The sequence below is a fragment of the Eubalaena glacialis genome, chromosome 7 (assembly GCF_028564815.1).
Source record: "Eubalaena glacialis isolate mEubGla1 chromosome 7, mEubGla1.1.hap2.+ XY, whole genome shotgun sequence".
In the NCBI taxonomy this organism is placed as follows: Eukaryota; Metazoa; Chordata; class Mammalia; order Artiodactyla; family Balaenidae; genus Eubalaena; species Eubalaena glacialis.
In genome coordinates, this window is record NC_083722.1 from 81579379 (window position 1) to 81594833 (window position 15455).

At 49.0% G+C, this 15455-nt stretch overlaps 1 protein-coding gene across 3 annotated transcripts in view; it reads left to right on the plus strand.

Annotated features, from left to right (window-relative positions):
• FLNB (filamin B) overlaps nucleotides 1-15330 on the plus strand; it is a 135720-nt gene extending 120390 nt beyond the window's left edge. For all 3 annotated transcript variants that reach the window (XM_061197068.1, XM_061197069.1, XM_061197070.1), the window contains 7 exons: nucleotides 74-211; nucleotides 1552-1667; nucleotides 5179-5311; nucleotides 8118-8294; nucleotides 12624-12842; nucleotides 13989-14192; nucleotides 15128-15330. In XM_061197068.1, coding sequence (XP_061053051.1) covers nucleotides 74-211; nucleotides 1552-1667; nucleotides 5179-5311; nucleotides 8118-8294; nucleotides 12624-12842; nucleotides 13989-14192; nucleotides 15128-15315 — 1175 coding nt within the window. In that variant the 3' untranslated portion in view covers nucleotides 15316-15330. The remainder of the gene's footprint in view (nucleotides 1-73; nucleotides 212-1551; nucleotides 1668-5178; nucleotides 5312-8117; nucleotides 8295-12623; nucleotides 12843-13988; nucleotides 14193-15127) is intronic.
• Nucleotides 15331-15455: the final 125 nt, after the last annotated feature.

Below are 15455 nucleotides of genomic sequence, written 5' to 3' on the forward strand. Positions count from 1 at the left end.
AGCACCCCATGTTTGAGCCAGAAGAGGGGCCTATACCGGGCTCAGTCACTGACCAGGTGTTTCTCTGTCTCAGCTGAGTTCAGCATCTGGACCCGGGAGGCGGGTGCCGGGGGCCTCTCCATCGCTGTTGAGGGCCCCAGTAAGGCCGAGATTACGTTTGATGACCATAAAAACGGATCATGTGGTGTGTCTTATATTGCCCAAGAGCCTGGTAGGTACTCGGGGGCCAGTGGAGGACGTTTTCCTTGTTTGGGGATGGTTGGGTTGTAAGGAACAGAAACTCATCAGGCTAGCTCCAGTAGAAGAGGAATTTATCTGTATGGGCCCATGGGAATGCGTCCTAGAAATCCAGTTGCAGGATATCCAGCCACGCCTCAAAGGGGTAGGAATTCTTGTTCTCCTTGTCTCTTGGCCTCACTGCTTTATGCTCTTGTTCAACTGTTTCATTCTTCCCACTGACCAGCCTCTCTCTGCCCACCCGCGGCCAGTGGCTGGTGTGGCTGCCCCAGAAGAGTGGCCTCAGCATCTGAGCTCCCTTGATCAGGGGTTCTTAACCTTTTGTGTGCCACGAATCCTTTTGGCATCTAGCGAGGCCCATGGGGACCATCTCAGGAAATATTTTTAGACACATGAAATAAAATACTTCAGATTATAAAAGAAATCAATTTTAATAAAATATCATTATCAAAATCTTTTTAAAGGAACAAATATGCAACATAGCAACGTATACACGTTTTCATTAATACGTTAAATCATACGATTTGGTGATGGTCTATTAACTACCTTAATTTCTAAGTGGCAGTGAGTGTAAATGGTATGTCAAGATATGTATAAAGCTGGAAAGTGATTGTTTTTGTTGACAAAAATCACAAGTCTTAATGTGCTGTGGTTTCTTGTCGACTTTTCTAAAGGAAGGAAATGCTAAATTTCAGTTAGAGGTTAGTAAAACTAAAGATGTACTTTTTTCCCATTCGAGTTTGATGGATCTCCTGAGTACTGTACACAGACCCTTTGTGCAGGGACCCTGTGGGCACAGGTTAAGAATCCCTGCCCTTCTGCCTTGACTAGATTTTCTTTCCTAGTTATCACTTTGCTTCTACCCCTGTTCTCAAAGTTTATGTCTTACACTTCATAGTTCAGGATCAGTAATGGGATCCTAGTTACATGAAGCCCTTCTTATTCTTAAGTATATAATTTTTAATAAAATGCTCTGTCATAAGCCTCTCCTTTGGAGAGAAATTGGGAATACACACCGGATGTTGATGTGTGATTGGTGTGGGGATTCACGTATACACTGGCAAAACACAGAACAAAAACTTCAATGCTTCAGTGCTCTTTGAAATTAAGAAAAGAATCCCTGCCCTTTCCAACTAAGAAAATCGCATTGGCCTGGTGTGAGCCAGGTGACCCTCCCTGACCCAATCAGCCACAGCCATGGAGTGGGCCAGGGTCTCTCGGAAGGCACTTTGGCCCTAGCTAGAGAGACAAGAGGCCACTCTGGAACCACATTCCCGGAATCTCTGACATGATAGGTCTTTCCTTTCCCCACAGGTAACTACGAGGTGTCTATCAAGTTCAATGATGAGCACATCCCAGAAAGTCCCTACCTGGTGCCGGTGATCGCACCCTCCGACGATGCCCGCCGCCTCACTGTTCTGAGCCTTCAGGTGAGACACAAGGAAACATCCATCTCCTTGGCCACAACCCAGCCAGTGAGGCCCTGAACTCCCAAGGCCCCTTCAATCTCCGACTGTGCCAGGGGCCCCAGCACATTTTGACCACGGATGCTGCCAGGCGTAGGGGAGCTTTCCTGTGGCAGAGTCACATTTAGGACAGGAGACCGTTGGGGCGAGCAGAAAGCAGCCACGGTCAGCAAAACTCCTCAACATTTGCAGACGAGTTTGTTTTCTAAATATTTACTCCAGAGAAACAAAGAAGGCCTGTTAATAATTGGTTAAGGGATAAGGAGGGCTTTCAAAACAAAACAAACACAAAACTAACAGTCCAGTGACGTTCAGCTTGCTATTATTGGCTTCCTTTTCCTCAAGAAAGTCAATTGTGATTTATTTTATGATGCTGATTTATTTATAATAAGCGTGCAAGGCACTGTGTTAAGAACTGTATCAGTGTTACTTCCCTAAATCCTTGCAACAGTCTGGTGAGTAGCTTTTCTTGACACCCGCATTTAAAGATAGAAAAACTGAGATGCAGAGAAGATCCAGCTATGGGCACCAGCTAGAATGAGGCAGAGTGAGGTCTCGGTGGTTCCAGAACCATGCTCTTAACCATGCAGCCACCTTAATCCCAACCCCGGCATTGTGGCAGGTGGTTACATAGCCCAACCTCTTAGAATGGCAGGAAATGCAACTTTTCACCCTGGCTTAAACAGGGCACTTAATTCAGGGTTGCATTAGAGCCTTCAGCCAAACTAAGAACTATTGGGGATGCCCTTGGGTCTTAGGACACTGAATCAGATGTAGCAGTTTGGCTGTGGAATAACACCAAAATCCCAGAATGTGATTTCTGGGTAGAGGGGTTTCTAAATAGCCTTCAGCTGCCCCCCAGTTCTTGAAAATATTGGATTGATGAAAACTCAACCTCATATCTCAGATTGGTTCCACGTACTTGGTTTACATTTGAGAGTCTAACTTTCCCCTGCGGGGGACTAGTACTGCTAGTTGTCTCAAACGTTAGGCAACCCAAACAGAGCCCAGACCAGGGTCACGGTCTACAGATTGAAGCGGCCTCATCTGGAGAGTACCAAGGATACTGACTGGTCACTGTGGTGCAGATGTTTTTCTTGTGTTTCATTTAAAGGCTTCTTAACAGAAGTTCCTTCTGTGGCCAACTTAACTAAAACCTACGGAGGGAGATAAAGCTGGCATTTGTTGAGGGCAAAGAGCTGCCTTCACGCATCTGGAAGATTTCTTTTGGATCTTGTGAGGCGTTTATCTCCCTCTTGAGGATTTAGTGGCAAGTGGATTCAGGTAACGTAAACGCTTCTGTCCAAAAGGAGCTGATGTGGAGAAATGGGCTCCAAGAAACTTCCATAGAGTCCTCTTATGACAGTTTGGTCATAAAATATTTAAACAAGTGTGCAGCAGGCTGGTATGTCCATCAAGCTTTTGTAACCAGCCGCTACAACAGGAGGGACCTGTGTGTCCACTTTGTTCCCTGTTCTCCCCATGTCACTTGATGCCAAGTGATATGTAAATTATTTACTGGAGATTTACTGGCAGGCTGCACGGCAACATCTGGTGCTGGTTAGGAAAGAGAGGCATGTATTGTTTTGTCTTGCTTTTGAGACTTTTTAGAAAATTGGAGTCGGCTGGCATTCTGTAGGGGAGGGTGTGGCATGGGGGTGGTCTGGCGATCAGAGACTCCTTAATTTTGTGTTCAGTCCTCCCTCATCTGTAACCTCTAGGGCAGCTCAGTCTAGTAGAATGTTCTGCAACAGTGGGAATGTCCCACATCTCCGATGTGCAGCATGGTAGCCGTGAGCCACATGTGGCTCTTGAGCACTTGAAATGTGGCTAGTGTAACTGAGGGACTGAGGTTTGTTTTGTTTTGTTTTGTTTTTTTAAATTTATGGCTGTGTTGTGTCTTCGTTGCTGTGCTAGTTGCCGCGAGTGGGGGGCTACTCTTCATTGCGGTGCGCGGGCTTCTCATTGCGGTGGCTTCTCTTGTTGCAGAGCACGGGCTCTAGGCGCCTGGGCTTCAGTTAATTGTGGCACATGGGCTTCAGTAGTTGTGGCTCGCGGGCTCTAGAGCACAGGCTCAGTACTCGTGGCGCACGGGCTTAGTTGCTCCGCGGCACGTGGGATCTTCCCGGACCAGGGCTCGAACCCGTGTCCCCTGCATTGGCAGGCAGATTCTTAACCACTGGACCACCAGGGAAGTCCGAGACTGAGTTTTTAATTTTAATTGATTTAAATTTAACTGTATATAACCACATGTGGCTAGTGACTACTGAACGAGGCAGCACTGCTTATAGCGCCTTGCTGCTAAGATGTGATCCTTGGACCAGCAGCCTCAGCATCCCCTGGGAACTTCTTAGAAACGTGGAGTCCCAGGCTCCGTCTCAGACCCACTGAATCAGAATCTGCATTTCAACAAGACCCTCGGTTGCACATTAAGTGTGAGCCCTGCTGCTTTAGAGTTATCATCTGAGTAGCTGTCCAACCATGTTTACATCAAAACTGCTGGCTTGTAAAATTTTGCTATTCAGGATTGGCCAATCTTAAAATATCTTAAGCGTCTGAACTTCTAATCCCCTTCTCCCAGCAGAGGATGTAATTTCCAAGACAAAGCATGGAGAGCGAAATTGATCCACTCAAGAGCAAAAGCTACCCTTCTCCCATGGCTTTTTGGGGGGGACTAACAACTTCTAAACGCATGTTAATAGAAGCTGACATTTTTAAACTTTCCTATGTATGGACCAGGCCCTGTGCTGAGTGCCTTGAATGCATAACTTTGTTTAATCCTCACAGCAGCTCTCTGAGATAGATTTGGTTATTATGCCTGTTTTTACAGATGAGGAAACTGAGACTCAAACAGGTTCAACAGTTTAGTTATGTAGCTAGGAAATGGCAGTAAGTCCAGGTTCTGCTGATTTTTAACCACTGTGCAGTACTGCATGAAAGAAAAATCATGTGTGGCCCTTTACAAGTTTATTAAAAGTTCTCTTCATCTCCACCCTTGAGATAAAAAGCCTTTTGTTCATGTTAGTGAGTGCAGGGTTTTATAAGCTGCCAGGCTCCTCCTAAAAAGGCGGTGGGGAGAGGAAGTCTTTTTTTTCTTTCTTTCTTCTTTTTTGAGGGAGGGGGCAGATCTGGAAGATACTGGGTTTTCTGGCCTGTACAGCTCTTGTTTGGGATGCTGAAACTGTAATCCTGCTGGCCAGGATGTCTTAAGTCTCCAAACCTAGGAACCATCTCTGGATCAAGATGGTTTAGATACAAGACCATGCAGATGTGTGTCTCTGCTTTCTTATATTTAATGCTAGAAACGTGGAATTACTCACCTGCTCTTTTGTTGCCAGGTGTTATATAGAAAAACATATTCCAGACCTATGTGCATGAGAACTGTCCCCCCCCCCGGAATCCTGGGTTGGGTCGGTGTGTGCTGTTGAGCAAGAACGCCAAGGGCTGTAACGCATTTCATGTATTAAATTCTCAGGAATCGGGATTAAAAGTTAACCAGCCAGCCTCCTTTGCTATAAGGTTGAATGGGGCAAAAGGCAAGATTGATGCAAAGGTGCACAGCCCCTCTGGAGCCGTGGAGGAATGCCACGTGTCTGAGCTGGAGCCAGGTAAGCACCAGCGCCCACACCAGCAATGTTTCTGCAAACGTGTACCCTGACGGAGGGGTCATCAGCCTCTACAAGGCCTTCAGATTCCCTTTGCTGTTGCCAGACACTGTTTATAAATTAGGGTATAAACATTTGCCAGGGACAGGCTTTTTTTTTTTTTTTTTTTTTAAACAAATACTTCTTTATTTTCAGTTGTTTTTCAGATTTCTTTAACATGACATTCATTGTGATGTTCTCTCATATTTTAATAAAATATCACAGATCTTTATTGTTTACCTTATGAAATGAATAAGTACACTTTGACCTCTCTTTACTCTGAGGAAAAGGTTGATTGCTGTAAATTAAGAAAAGAGAATCTGGGGAATTCCCTGGGGGTCCAGGGACTCTGCACTTTCACTGCTGAGGGCCCGGGTTCAATCCCTGGTTGGGGAACTAACATCCCGCTAGCCGTGCGGCTAAAAAAAGGAAAGAGAGAATCTGGGTCCCCAGTAGGACTTTAATAGCATGAGATTTTCTTGCTTGCTGCCTTGGTGTATGGAATTCTGTGATGTCAATCAACTTGAACGAGACCGTTTTTCTAGTGAACATGTATTAAGTGTCAGAGACTTGACAGGAAGGTACGGCTGAGGAAGTCATGATTCCTGCCTTCAGAGAGGAGCACAGAGTCTAGTGAGGACCTAAAGTGTGAGCCAGAAAGGTGTAGTGCACGGATGAGGACCCCAGCTGGTCACCAGCAGCACAGCAGAATTGAGAACCAAACGGTAAAGATGATCAGAGCAGGAGAGGAAAAGGGTTTCTGCTTTGACAAGGTCAGAAGGACTTCTCTGAGGAGGTAACACTGAATATGGGCCCTGATGCATGAGGAAGAGCCCTGTGACCACTGCCCTTATTGGGCGTTTGCTGTGTACCCTGCTCTGCATGCAGTGAGGGTAGACACCTGGGACCTGGGTTGGCATTTAGACATCTTCCTCCCACTGGGCGGAAAAAGAAAGGGCAGTGGGGAGCCTCAGAAGGAACAAATGTGTGGGCTGGGTGCCCTGGTCAGATAATGGTTTAAGTCTGACCACATTATAGAGAATGTGTTGGTACATCTGAAGGGCAAGGTGGTAAGCCGATGCTTGCAAGGTGGTCCGTTTGAGAAAACAGTATTAATCAGCAGTGTTAGAAATGCAGAGGAAGGACTTGAGGTCAGAGAACTGTAACATTTGGTGACCAATTGGCCATAGGGAATGAAAGTGAATTCAGAAAGGTTACATGTAGCTTGGTGATGGGGTAGAAAGATGATGATGCAGTTAACAAAACTCCGGACAGCAGCCATGGGTGAGCAAGGGTTGGTCACTGCCTTACAGAGTTTAATACTTTATTTTTTGAGAGGTTTTTAAGTGTCTCTGAGATATCCAAGTGGGAACATTTAATAGATCTCTACTGCATTGGGATTTAGCCACCAAGTGAGATATGGTGTCCTCAGCCCCAAGCAGTATTTGAAGCCCTAGCAGTGTCTGAGACCACCAGCCTGACACAGTTAGGATGCCATTGGTGACAAATTACAGAACACCCATCTCAAGCCAATTCACATAATAAAGGGGGTCCATTACACACATGGTCCATTAAAAGGGGGTCTGTTAATTCACATAAGTGGAAAGTTCAAGATCTAAGATGGGTTTCAGCAACAATTTAATTCAGCCATTCAGGTACATTCTCCAAGGCCCCAAACATCTCTGCTCTTCCTTCTGATCTGTGGGCCTCATTCTGAAACTGGCCTTCCTCTTGGTGGCAAGGTGGCTGCAGCAGCACACGACACCAATCAAGAGAGACATTCTCTCCTCAAGATTCTTTCTCCAGAAGTCTTAGATGCTCCTTTTGCAGAAGTCTCCAGCAAACCTCCCCTCCTATCTCACTGAACACACATGCCTGTTCCTGAGTCCATTCCTGTGTGGCTAAATGCCATGTGCTAATTGACTTAGGCTTAGGGAAAGAGGGATTTCTCCCCCTGCTATCCCACATTAATTTGACCCAGTCAAGGACCATACGTGGACATGGGGGTGGGATCAGTTTTCCCTGTAACACATTGGCTTACAGAGAGGAGGGGTGGGTACCAGCTGGGGACTGATGGGGGACGTGCAGTGTTGAAGGATATGGGTGGCAGCTCCATATGGAGAGAGTCCAGAGGAGAAGAGAAGAGGATTTGGGTGGAGCTTTGAGCAACAAAAGTTCTTAAGGGGATGGAGGGTACAAGGAGCCAGGGAGAGGCTGAGAGACTGACTGGAGGAGAACAGACTCTGCATCCCAGCTGGGAGCACTTCAAGGAGGAAGGGGTAGTCAAGTGGTGCACGGTGGAAGGATATTCTAGGTGCCCATTTCAGTTTATAGATCATCTTACCACATGCTGTGATCCAAACACACAGTGAGAAACCTGGCCATTGCCCTGTGGGGCAGTTGCTAGCTTGGAGCTTAATTAAGGAGCATTAGTCTCAGTTGGAACCATTTTTTCCCCTGGCCAAGCAGAGAAACTGCTCCAGAAGTGAGCTTTTAATAAAGGAAGTGTTTTTCTGAGGCCAAAGCCACAGAGGATTAAACACAGAATTTGAGATTTGGATGCATTTCCCAAAGGGCTGTCTAGGTACAGACAAATAGGCCCATCTGGTTTTGATCACCAGCATATTGGGTGCCAGGCTTGCAGTAGGGCCATTTCTTATTAGTGATGTAAGATCGGCCCTCTCAGGTTGGGCTCCTGTCCTTTGTCCCCACCCACCTTGGTCGGGTCCACGGGCCCACTTTTACCCTGTGCCTTTGCTCACTCTCCCAGATAAGTATGCTGTTCGCTTCATCCCCCACGAGAATGGTGTCCACACGATCGACGTCAAGTTCAACGGGAGCCACGTGGTTGGAAGTCCCTTCAAAGTACGAGTCGGGGAACCCGGACAAGCGGGGAACCCTGCCCTGGTGTCTGCCTACGGCTCGGGGCTCGAGGGGGGCACCACAGGTAACACACTGCCTCTGCCTCTTGTCTTTAACCGAGTTGTCCCCGGGGAAGAGCAGGTGGAACTCTTCAAGCCCCCGGGAAGCCTGCCACCCTCTCTCCCCAGGGAAGCTTCAGTGATGCACCCTTGGGAGGCTCTCACTTGACCTGCGGTAAATCCAGAGTGAGGGCTTGATGGCTGCGTTCTCACAGCTCATTACTGTTTGTTGTGCCGCAGCTGTCTTCCTTTGCCAGATTCTTTTAGGACCGGGACACTGATAGGGAAAACAACACAGCATCCTTTGTTTTGAGGGTTCCTTTGCCTGCACAGAGTTCATGATGCATGTAATGGGCCTCTGGGGAGGTCCCCTACCCACCAGCTCCTTTAGTGGACCCTGGCCTCCTAGAAACACGTTCAGTCGGCAGTAAGACCTGTCACAGCCTGGCTCCTTTTTATTCTAATCCTAACAGGGGAGGAGAAAAGACTAAAACAGTCAAATTCTTTTTTAGTCTTTGCCACAGATGGAACACGTTTGATTGTGAAAAATACTGGCAGTGAGGAAGTATGTAAAGTTCCATCTTGCTTCTCCTCTCTCCCTCCCTCTGGGTCCAGGAGGAAACACGGCTTAGCAGATCAGGGGAGGACCTTCCGAGTGTCTCTTTGTTGGTCTTCATTCTTGGTCACTTGGTTGCTTAGCTAGTCGGTTTGTTAAAAAGGTAGACATGGAGTTTTACTTTTATTTTATAGAAATAGTCTTAGTGCTATTGTTGTATTGTACAACTTGCTTTTGTCACTTGACATCTTAAGGAACTTTCCGTGTCAAAACCTACAGATGTACCTGCCTTGTAATGGCTGTAGTTAGTGTCCATACCGTGAATGTAGAGGTGGGCATCAGGGGTGTCCAGTGTGTCACTGTTACGGAAGGTGCCGGGGTGGGGAGCTTGTCCACTTACGCTTCATTGCAGGCGTGGACTCCCTGGGACGCGGTTTGCGTCTGAGTGTTACTTTGGGGCCTCTTAGGAAGGATTCTTGAGTTCCTTGTGTGTGCACATTTTGCTGTTAGTCTCCCCCCTACCCCACGTGGTGAGTGGGACAGAGCAGACCCACCTCCCCACAGGCAAGGGGATGAGTGGCCGTGGTTGCCTGGCATCCAGCCCTGTGGAGCGAGTGTCGTAAGGGGACGAGGGGCCCTGCCCGGGTGCAGGAGTGACTGACCGGCTGGTGTGCCACCCTGCGACTCTGGCCAAAGCAGTGGCCTCAGCAAAACCTCCCACAGGGTCTGCATGAGTACTTCTCATCTCCCCAGGCCCATCCTGTCTGGCTCCACACTGAACTCTGGGCCAGCAGCTTGCCCTTTGTAAAAGGCATGGTATTGTTTCACCCTAGGCAATGTCCATTTTACAGATGAGCAAAGTGAGAACTCAGAAAGGTTGAGTCACTCCCCAAGCTTACTTAGCTTGGAGGGGGCAGAACCAGAACCAGTCCAGGTTCACAACCTCAAGGCCTCAAGGCCTCACTTAACCCCTGAGTTTTGCTGCCTTCCTAAATGGCTGGCTCGCCCCGAGGCAGTGGCTACACCCCTGGCCTGCTTTGTGGGGTGTCCTACACAAGGACACCTATCTTCCCAGCTGCCCCGGAAGGTTCCCAGGCAGTAGTGCAGGCATTTGACCCCTGACAAGCCATCCACCCTTGAAGCCCAGGTGGGGTCCTCCTGGCACTTGGAGCCCCAGCAGGCCCTGGTCCAGGCCCCGCAGCAGCCACTGAGGTCTCCTGTGCTGCCAGCAGCCACCTCATCCCCCTGCTGGGTCACACGTGCTGTGCCCAGGGCCTCTCATGCTTCCTGTTGGCTGTTCGCAAGCCTTCTCAGGAGCTCAGGTTTCAGGCTTTGCTTTGCCAGCACTGGATGCTGCTGAGGGAAGGAGCTGGTCTTGCAGGGAGACTTCCAGCCAGGCGGGAGAGGTACAGAACACGCCTGTTTCAAATCCTGTGTAAATATTGCTCTTGTCAAGGGGAAGGCGTCTTGTTTTTCTAGCCCTCCCGCTCCCAGGCCTTTTCCCAAATATCCATCCCAGGATTACACAGCTGCAGTGTGTGTGGAATGAAAAGGTGTCTCTGCCCGGCTGCTGGAGGGCCTGCATCCTGACCTTCGGAACAAAGCAAGCTTCCCTGTGTTTTTATGGGTGGGCTGGCTGTATCTCTTGGCTCAAGCTTTAAATGGTCAATCCTGCAGGTTTTAGAGCAGGGGAATGTGGAGAATTTGGGGTGGGACTCTCTGCTGCAGAAGGGCTGAGAAGGTCAGGAGTTAGACAAGTGAGTTCCAGACTCTCTGGCTGGAAGAGCCATTTTCCTGATGAAATGCTCCAGGAACCCCAGTGTGCACGAGATATAAGGGGAGAGCCTCCTTCCCTCCCATTACCCCTCACCCACCTTGAAGATGGCGTAGGGCTGCATTAAACATGCATTAAACTCACAGGAACTCATCTGTATATACACGGGGGTGCAGGGGAACACCGCCATGCCCAGAGATGTCTGGGGTACTGATTCTAGCTGGAGGTGGTGGTGAGAGGGACTTCTGCATGTGGATTTTCTTTCTCCCATCTGCTCTCAGGCGAGTGCATTAGCTCCAGGTTAGACAGACCTTATGTTTAAACCCCAGTTCAGCCATTCCCCAGCTATGTGTCTTGGGGTGAGTTATATGACCTCACTGAGCCTCCACTTTGTTCCTGTAAAATGGGAATAATAAAGGAGCCCACCTGATAGGTTGCTCTTGTCCTGTAATTCCTGATTTCTCTTTTCCCACCTCATCTTCCTTTCTGGACCCTCACAATCAGGATGAACTGATATTTCTCAGGAATGGAGCAATCCTGTCCTTTCCACTGCAGCCAGGTCTTTTCATCTTCACTTTAAAAGTATCTTTCCTTGCTGTCACTTGCAGCTGCTTCCTGGAAACGCTATCCCTTGTTTGAATACCCCCTCCTTTTCCCCCCACACGGCCTTGCTTCGGCAGCGGCTGAGTGAAGGGCTCCTGGGCTGCACAGTGTAGAGACAAGGTTGAGACAGTTGTGGAGGCAGGGTGAGGGGGTGGTGCTGGGACGGGAGCCTCGGGAGCTTTTCCAGAAACAGCTGGGTTGTGTTCAGGGTTGCATGATAGCAGCTCCTTTGTCTTATTGATAACCAGAACAGTAATTCTTTCTCCAGTCTCGGAGCTATAATTAAACCAAAATAGTTCCCAGCTGGGGCGGCGTCCAGGGCTCTAGAAGAAGCCCAGCCCCGCAGAATGCTATGCCGGGGATGCCCCGTAGAGGGCACTGTAGCGGGTGCGCAGCTGGTGACTGACCGCCTCTTCCCCCTCTGGACTGGAAAGGGGCCTGGGGGAGTGGGGCCTTTTTCAGGGCCTTGGGCTCAGGCAGGAATGCCACAGTGGTCATTGGTTGGCACTGTCTTTTGGCCCAGCTTTCCTTCTATCACGAGAGAGGATGTCTGTGCAGGAGGCCCTCATGGACCAGGCAGGCAAGAAGTAGGATGTCCTGGAGCTGCAGTTAGGACATCTGAGGCAGCCCCGCTGCCCATCCAGAGGCCAGGAGACGGGCCTGGGCTCTGAACCCCCTCAGACTTGCTTCAGTACCAGCTCTGCCACTTTCTCCTGTAGCTCTGATTGGCATGTGGTTGAACCTCCCTGAGCCTCAGTGTCGTTTGTTAAAAACGAATCACTGGGCATGTAAAATGATGGGCACAGGATCTGGAGCCAGAGTGGTGCAAGTGGTATTAGCAGGAGCTGCCGTTCTGGTCCTGTTCTTGTTTCTGGTATTCAAGGCAAAGCGGCAGGGCTGGCAGATCCTAGCGGCTACCCCGGTCTTCAGCGTGGTATCTGGGGCGAGGAGCCTGAGGAGGAAGGAGGCGGCGCTGGGCTGCCTGGGCTTCTCCAAGTCCAACCAGAGGAGAAAGGAAAGGTCAGAGGGGCCCACGCTTCCCCCACCCTTGGGGGCAGAGCTGGCCCTTGGGGGCTGAAGCAGCATTTCAGGCTCTCAGTGACGACTCAGGCTTCTCGCCCTCAGCCACGGCTCGTGCCCAGAGGAGAAAACAAGGCGGTGCGTGCTTGTGGACAGAATGTTGGCCACACTCCTGCCTGGGCCTTGGAAACGGGTTACCATCCCCCAGGGCCTGAGGTTCTCTGTGCCAGCAGGTCAGAGCTAGTACTGGTGGGTCCCCGTGCCACCAAGGTGACCCCTCTGAGAGGGAACCTCCGTGTGCCCCGCCACTGCTTCAGGGCCCCCAGAACGCTCCCCAAAGCACACCCTCCCCATCCCTCCAAACCTTCCACGTGATCTTTATTCCTGCTTCCTTTCTCCCAGGTATCCAGTCTGAATTTTTCATCAACACCACCCGAGCAGGGCCAGGGACATTGTCCGTCACCATTGAAGGCCCGTCCAAGGTTAAAATGGATTGCCAGGAAACCCCCGAAGGGTACAAAGTCATGTACACCCCCATGGCTCCTGGAAGCTACCTAATTGGCGTCAAATATGGCGGGCCCAACCACATCGTGGGCAGCCCGTTCAAGGCCAAGGTGACAGGTAACAACCACAAACACCTTTAAAGTTATTCTTCCCCCTGTGGAGGTGATCTTGTCAGATTATCAGCAGAGCTCTTCGATAGTAGAAACTGGATGATTTTAGATATGTTGAATCTGCTTTGAATCTTGAATGTAAAGAAATGGTAGGACATGTCAGAGTGACTGCACGTTCGAAAACTTGCAAAATAAGCAGGCAGAGTAGGGGTGTAGAAGTTGAGAAAGCACATTAGGTGGTTTTCTGTCGCAAACGGAAAAGAAGGAATGTTTACATATTTGAGATCTTACGTATTTGTTTAGGTTAGGGCCTGAAAAATCCCCTCATTTCTAACCTTCACTTTTAAAATAATCAAAAGTTTTTATTAAATTTCTAAAAATGTGCCTCCATCAGAACACTGGAAAAAATACCAAACAGTAAAAACCACCTCACAGCCCACCACCCAAGGTAACCACCATAAATATTGTGGTGAATTCCTTCCATATGTCTCTTTCTGCTTGGTTCACTGTCATATAAGTAGCACAGGTTCATTGCAGAAAATTTAATTAAAATTAAGTAAATTAAAAATTCAGATAGAAAAATCATCTTCTAGTATGCCGAGAGGGGAATTCCTTGGCAGTCCAGAGGTTAGGACTCAGCGCTTTCACAGCCAAGGGCGCGATTTCAGTCCCTGGTCAAGGACCTACGATCCCACAAGCTCCGCCGCACCACCCAAAAAAATATGTAGAGAGAATCATTTTTGATATTTTGTCAATGTCCTCCCACATGTTCACACTGCTTATACATAGAGTATTTTATATAAATGGAAAGATATGCATTCCATAGAGTGGCACGTGGTTATATTCCTGGAGGCATGTGCTTATGACCTGGAAGGATTTCCAGGTCAAGTCAGCCAAGGCCAGACTCTCCCATATACCCAGAAAGCCAGATCTTAGTTGTGTGGGGCAGGACCCCAGAACCCCATAGAAGACATTATAGGGGGTGAGATGGAAAAGTTGTGGCATTTAGATCCAGGTGTTGGGGGGTGTGAGGTAAGGGTGTGGTGGCTTTTGGATCCAGGTGCTGGGGAGCCGGGGCTCTCCTGGGGCTTCTGCATGGGGTACTTGCCTTGTCTGGCCAGTCATGCCTGCTTCTCTCCCTTCCATGTCCTAGGCCAGCGTCTGGTCAGCCCTGGCTCGGCCAACGAGACCTCATCCATCCTGGTGGAGTCAGTAACCAGGTCCTCCACGGAGACCTGCTACAGCGCCATCCCCAAGGCATCCTCGGATGCCAGCAAGGTGACCTCCAAGGGGGCGGGGCTCTCGAAGGCATTTGTGGGCCAGAAGAGCTCCTTCCTGGTGGACTGCAGCAAAGCCGGTAAGCAGCCTGGCCCTGCTCGGGGAGTGGAGGGCATGGGGCGACATCCTCTGTTCTGTGTACTTTGGTCTTTCCTGCTCTGGTCTGCAGTGCCCACCCACCCATGTAACCCAGACATTTGCAAGTAACGTGTTCATTGCCCTGTTCTGCACTTAATATTTTTAAATGATTTGCCTCTTGATTTTTTTCAAATGACCTCAAGGTACATAGGAAAGGTCGCGTTATCCTCTTTGCATTGTATCAGTAACCTGGCCTCTTCTCTGTCACTAATTGCTGTAATTGCAATTTGAACTTGGGTATTTATTTGGGTGTCAATGTTAGTTGCCTGGGTTCTGGCATCTAGCACATCTGGGCTGGAAACCTGGCTTCACCACTTACTTATTTCTCCCTTCCTCTCGCCCTCCCTCCCTTTCTTCCTTTCTTCCTTAATTTCCAAAGCTTATTAGCCATGTGACCATGGGAAGGTTACTAAATCTTTTTCTAAAAGTCAGTTTCCTCTTCTCTAAAATGGGAATAATCATAGGACCTTCCTGAAGGTTCTCATGAGAATAAATGAGATCAGAGTAGCCAGCACTTACATAGCCTTTACTATGTGCTAAGGGCTTCACATACAATAACTCCTCTAAACCTCACAAGAAGCCCATGAGGTAGGTGCTAGTGTCATCCCCTGTTTAGAGATGGGGAAGCTAAGGCAGAGAGAGGTGAAGTTCCATATCCAAGGTCACCCACCTAGGAAGTGGCAGGGCAGAGATTTGAACCCGTAAGAGTCCTGCTCGTAATTGCTGCACTCTCCCACCTCTCAAAGGTCCCCAGCATCATCAGAGAAGCGTAACAGGCAGTAACTGGTATCTTTCCTTTGGCTCCCACATCCCCCCCTCTTCCTCTGCCTTCTGGGATGCACCTTCATGGAGTAACCACCTTCCTCTGCCTCCCAGGTTCCAACATGCTGCTGATCGGGGTGCATGGGCCCACCACCCCCTGTGAAGAAGTCTCTATGAAGCACGTGGGCAACCAGCAATACAGTGTGACCTACATCGTCAAGGAGAAGGGGGATTACGTTCTGGCCGTGAAGTGGGGAGAGGAGCACATCCCTGGCAGCCCCTTCCATGTCACGGTGCCTTAAAACAGTTCTCATCAAGTCCTGGGAGGCGTTCTGGTGGTTGCTTTTGTTGCTTGTTTGTAACTCGTTTTATACAAAGTCCTTCAGCCCGTTTGTGGGTCTGAAACCCCATCCCAAAAACATTGCCATTTTTTTTTAAGTAC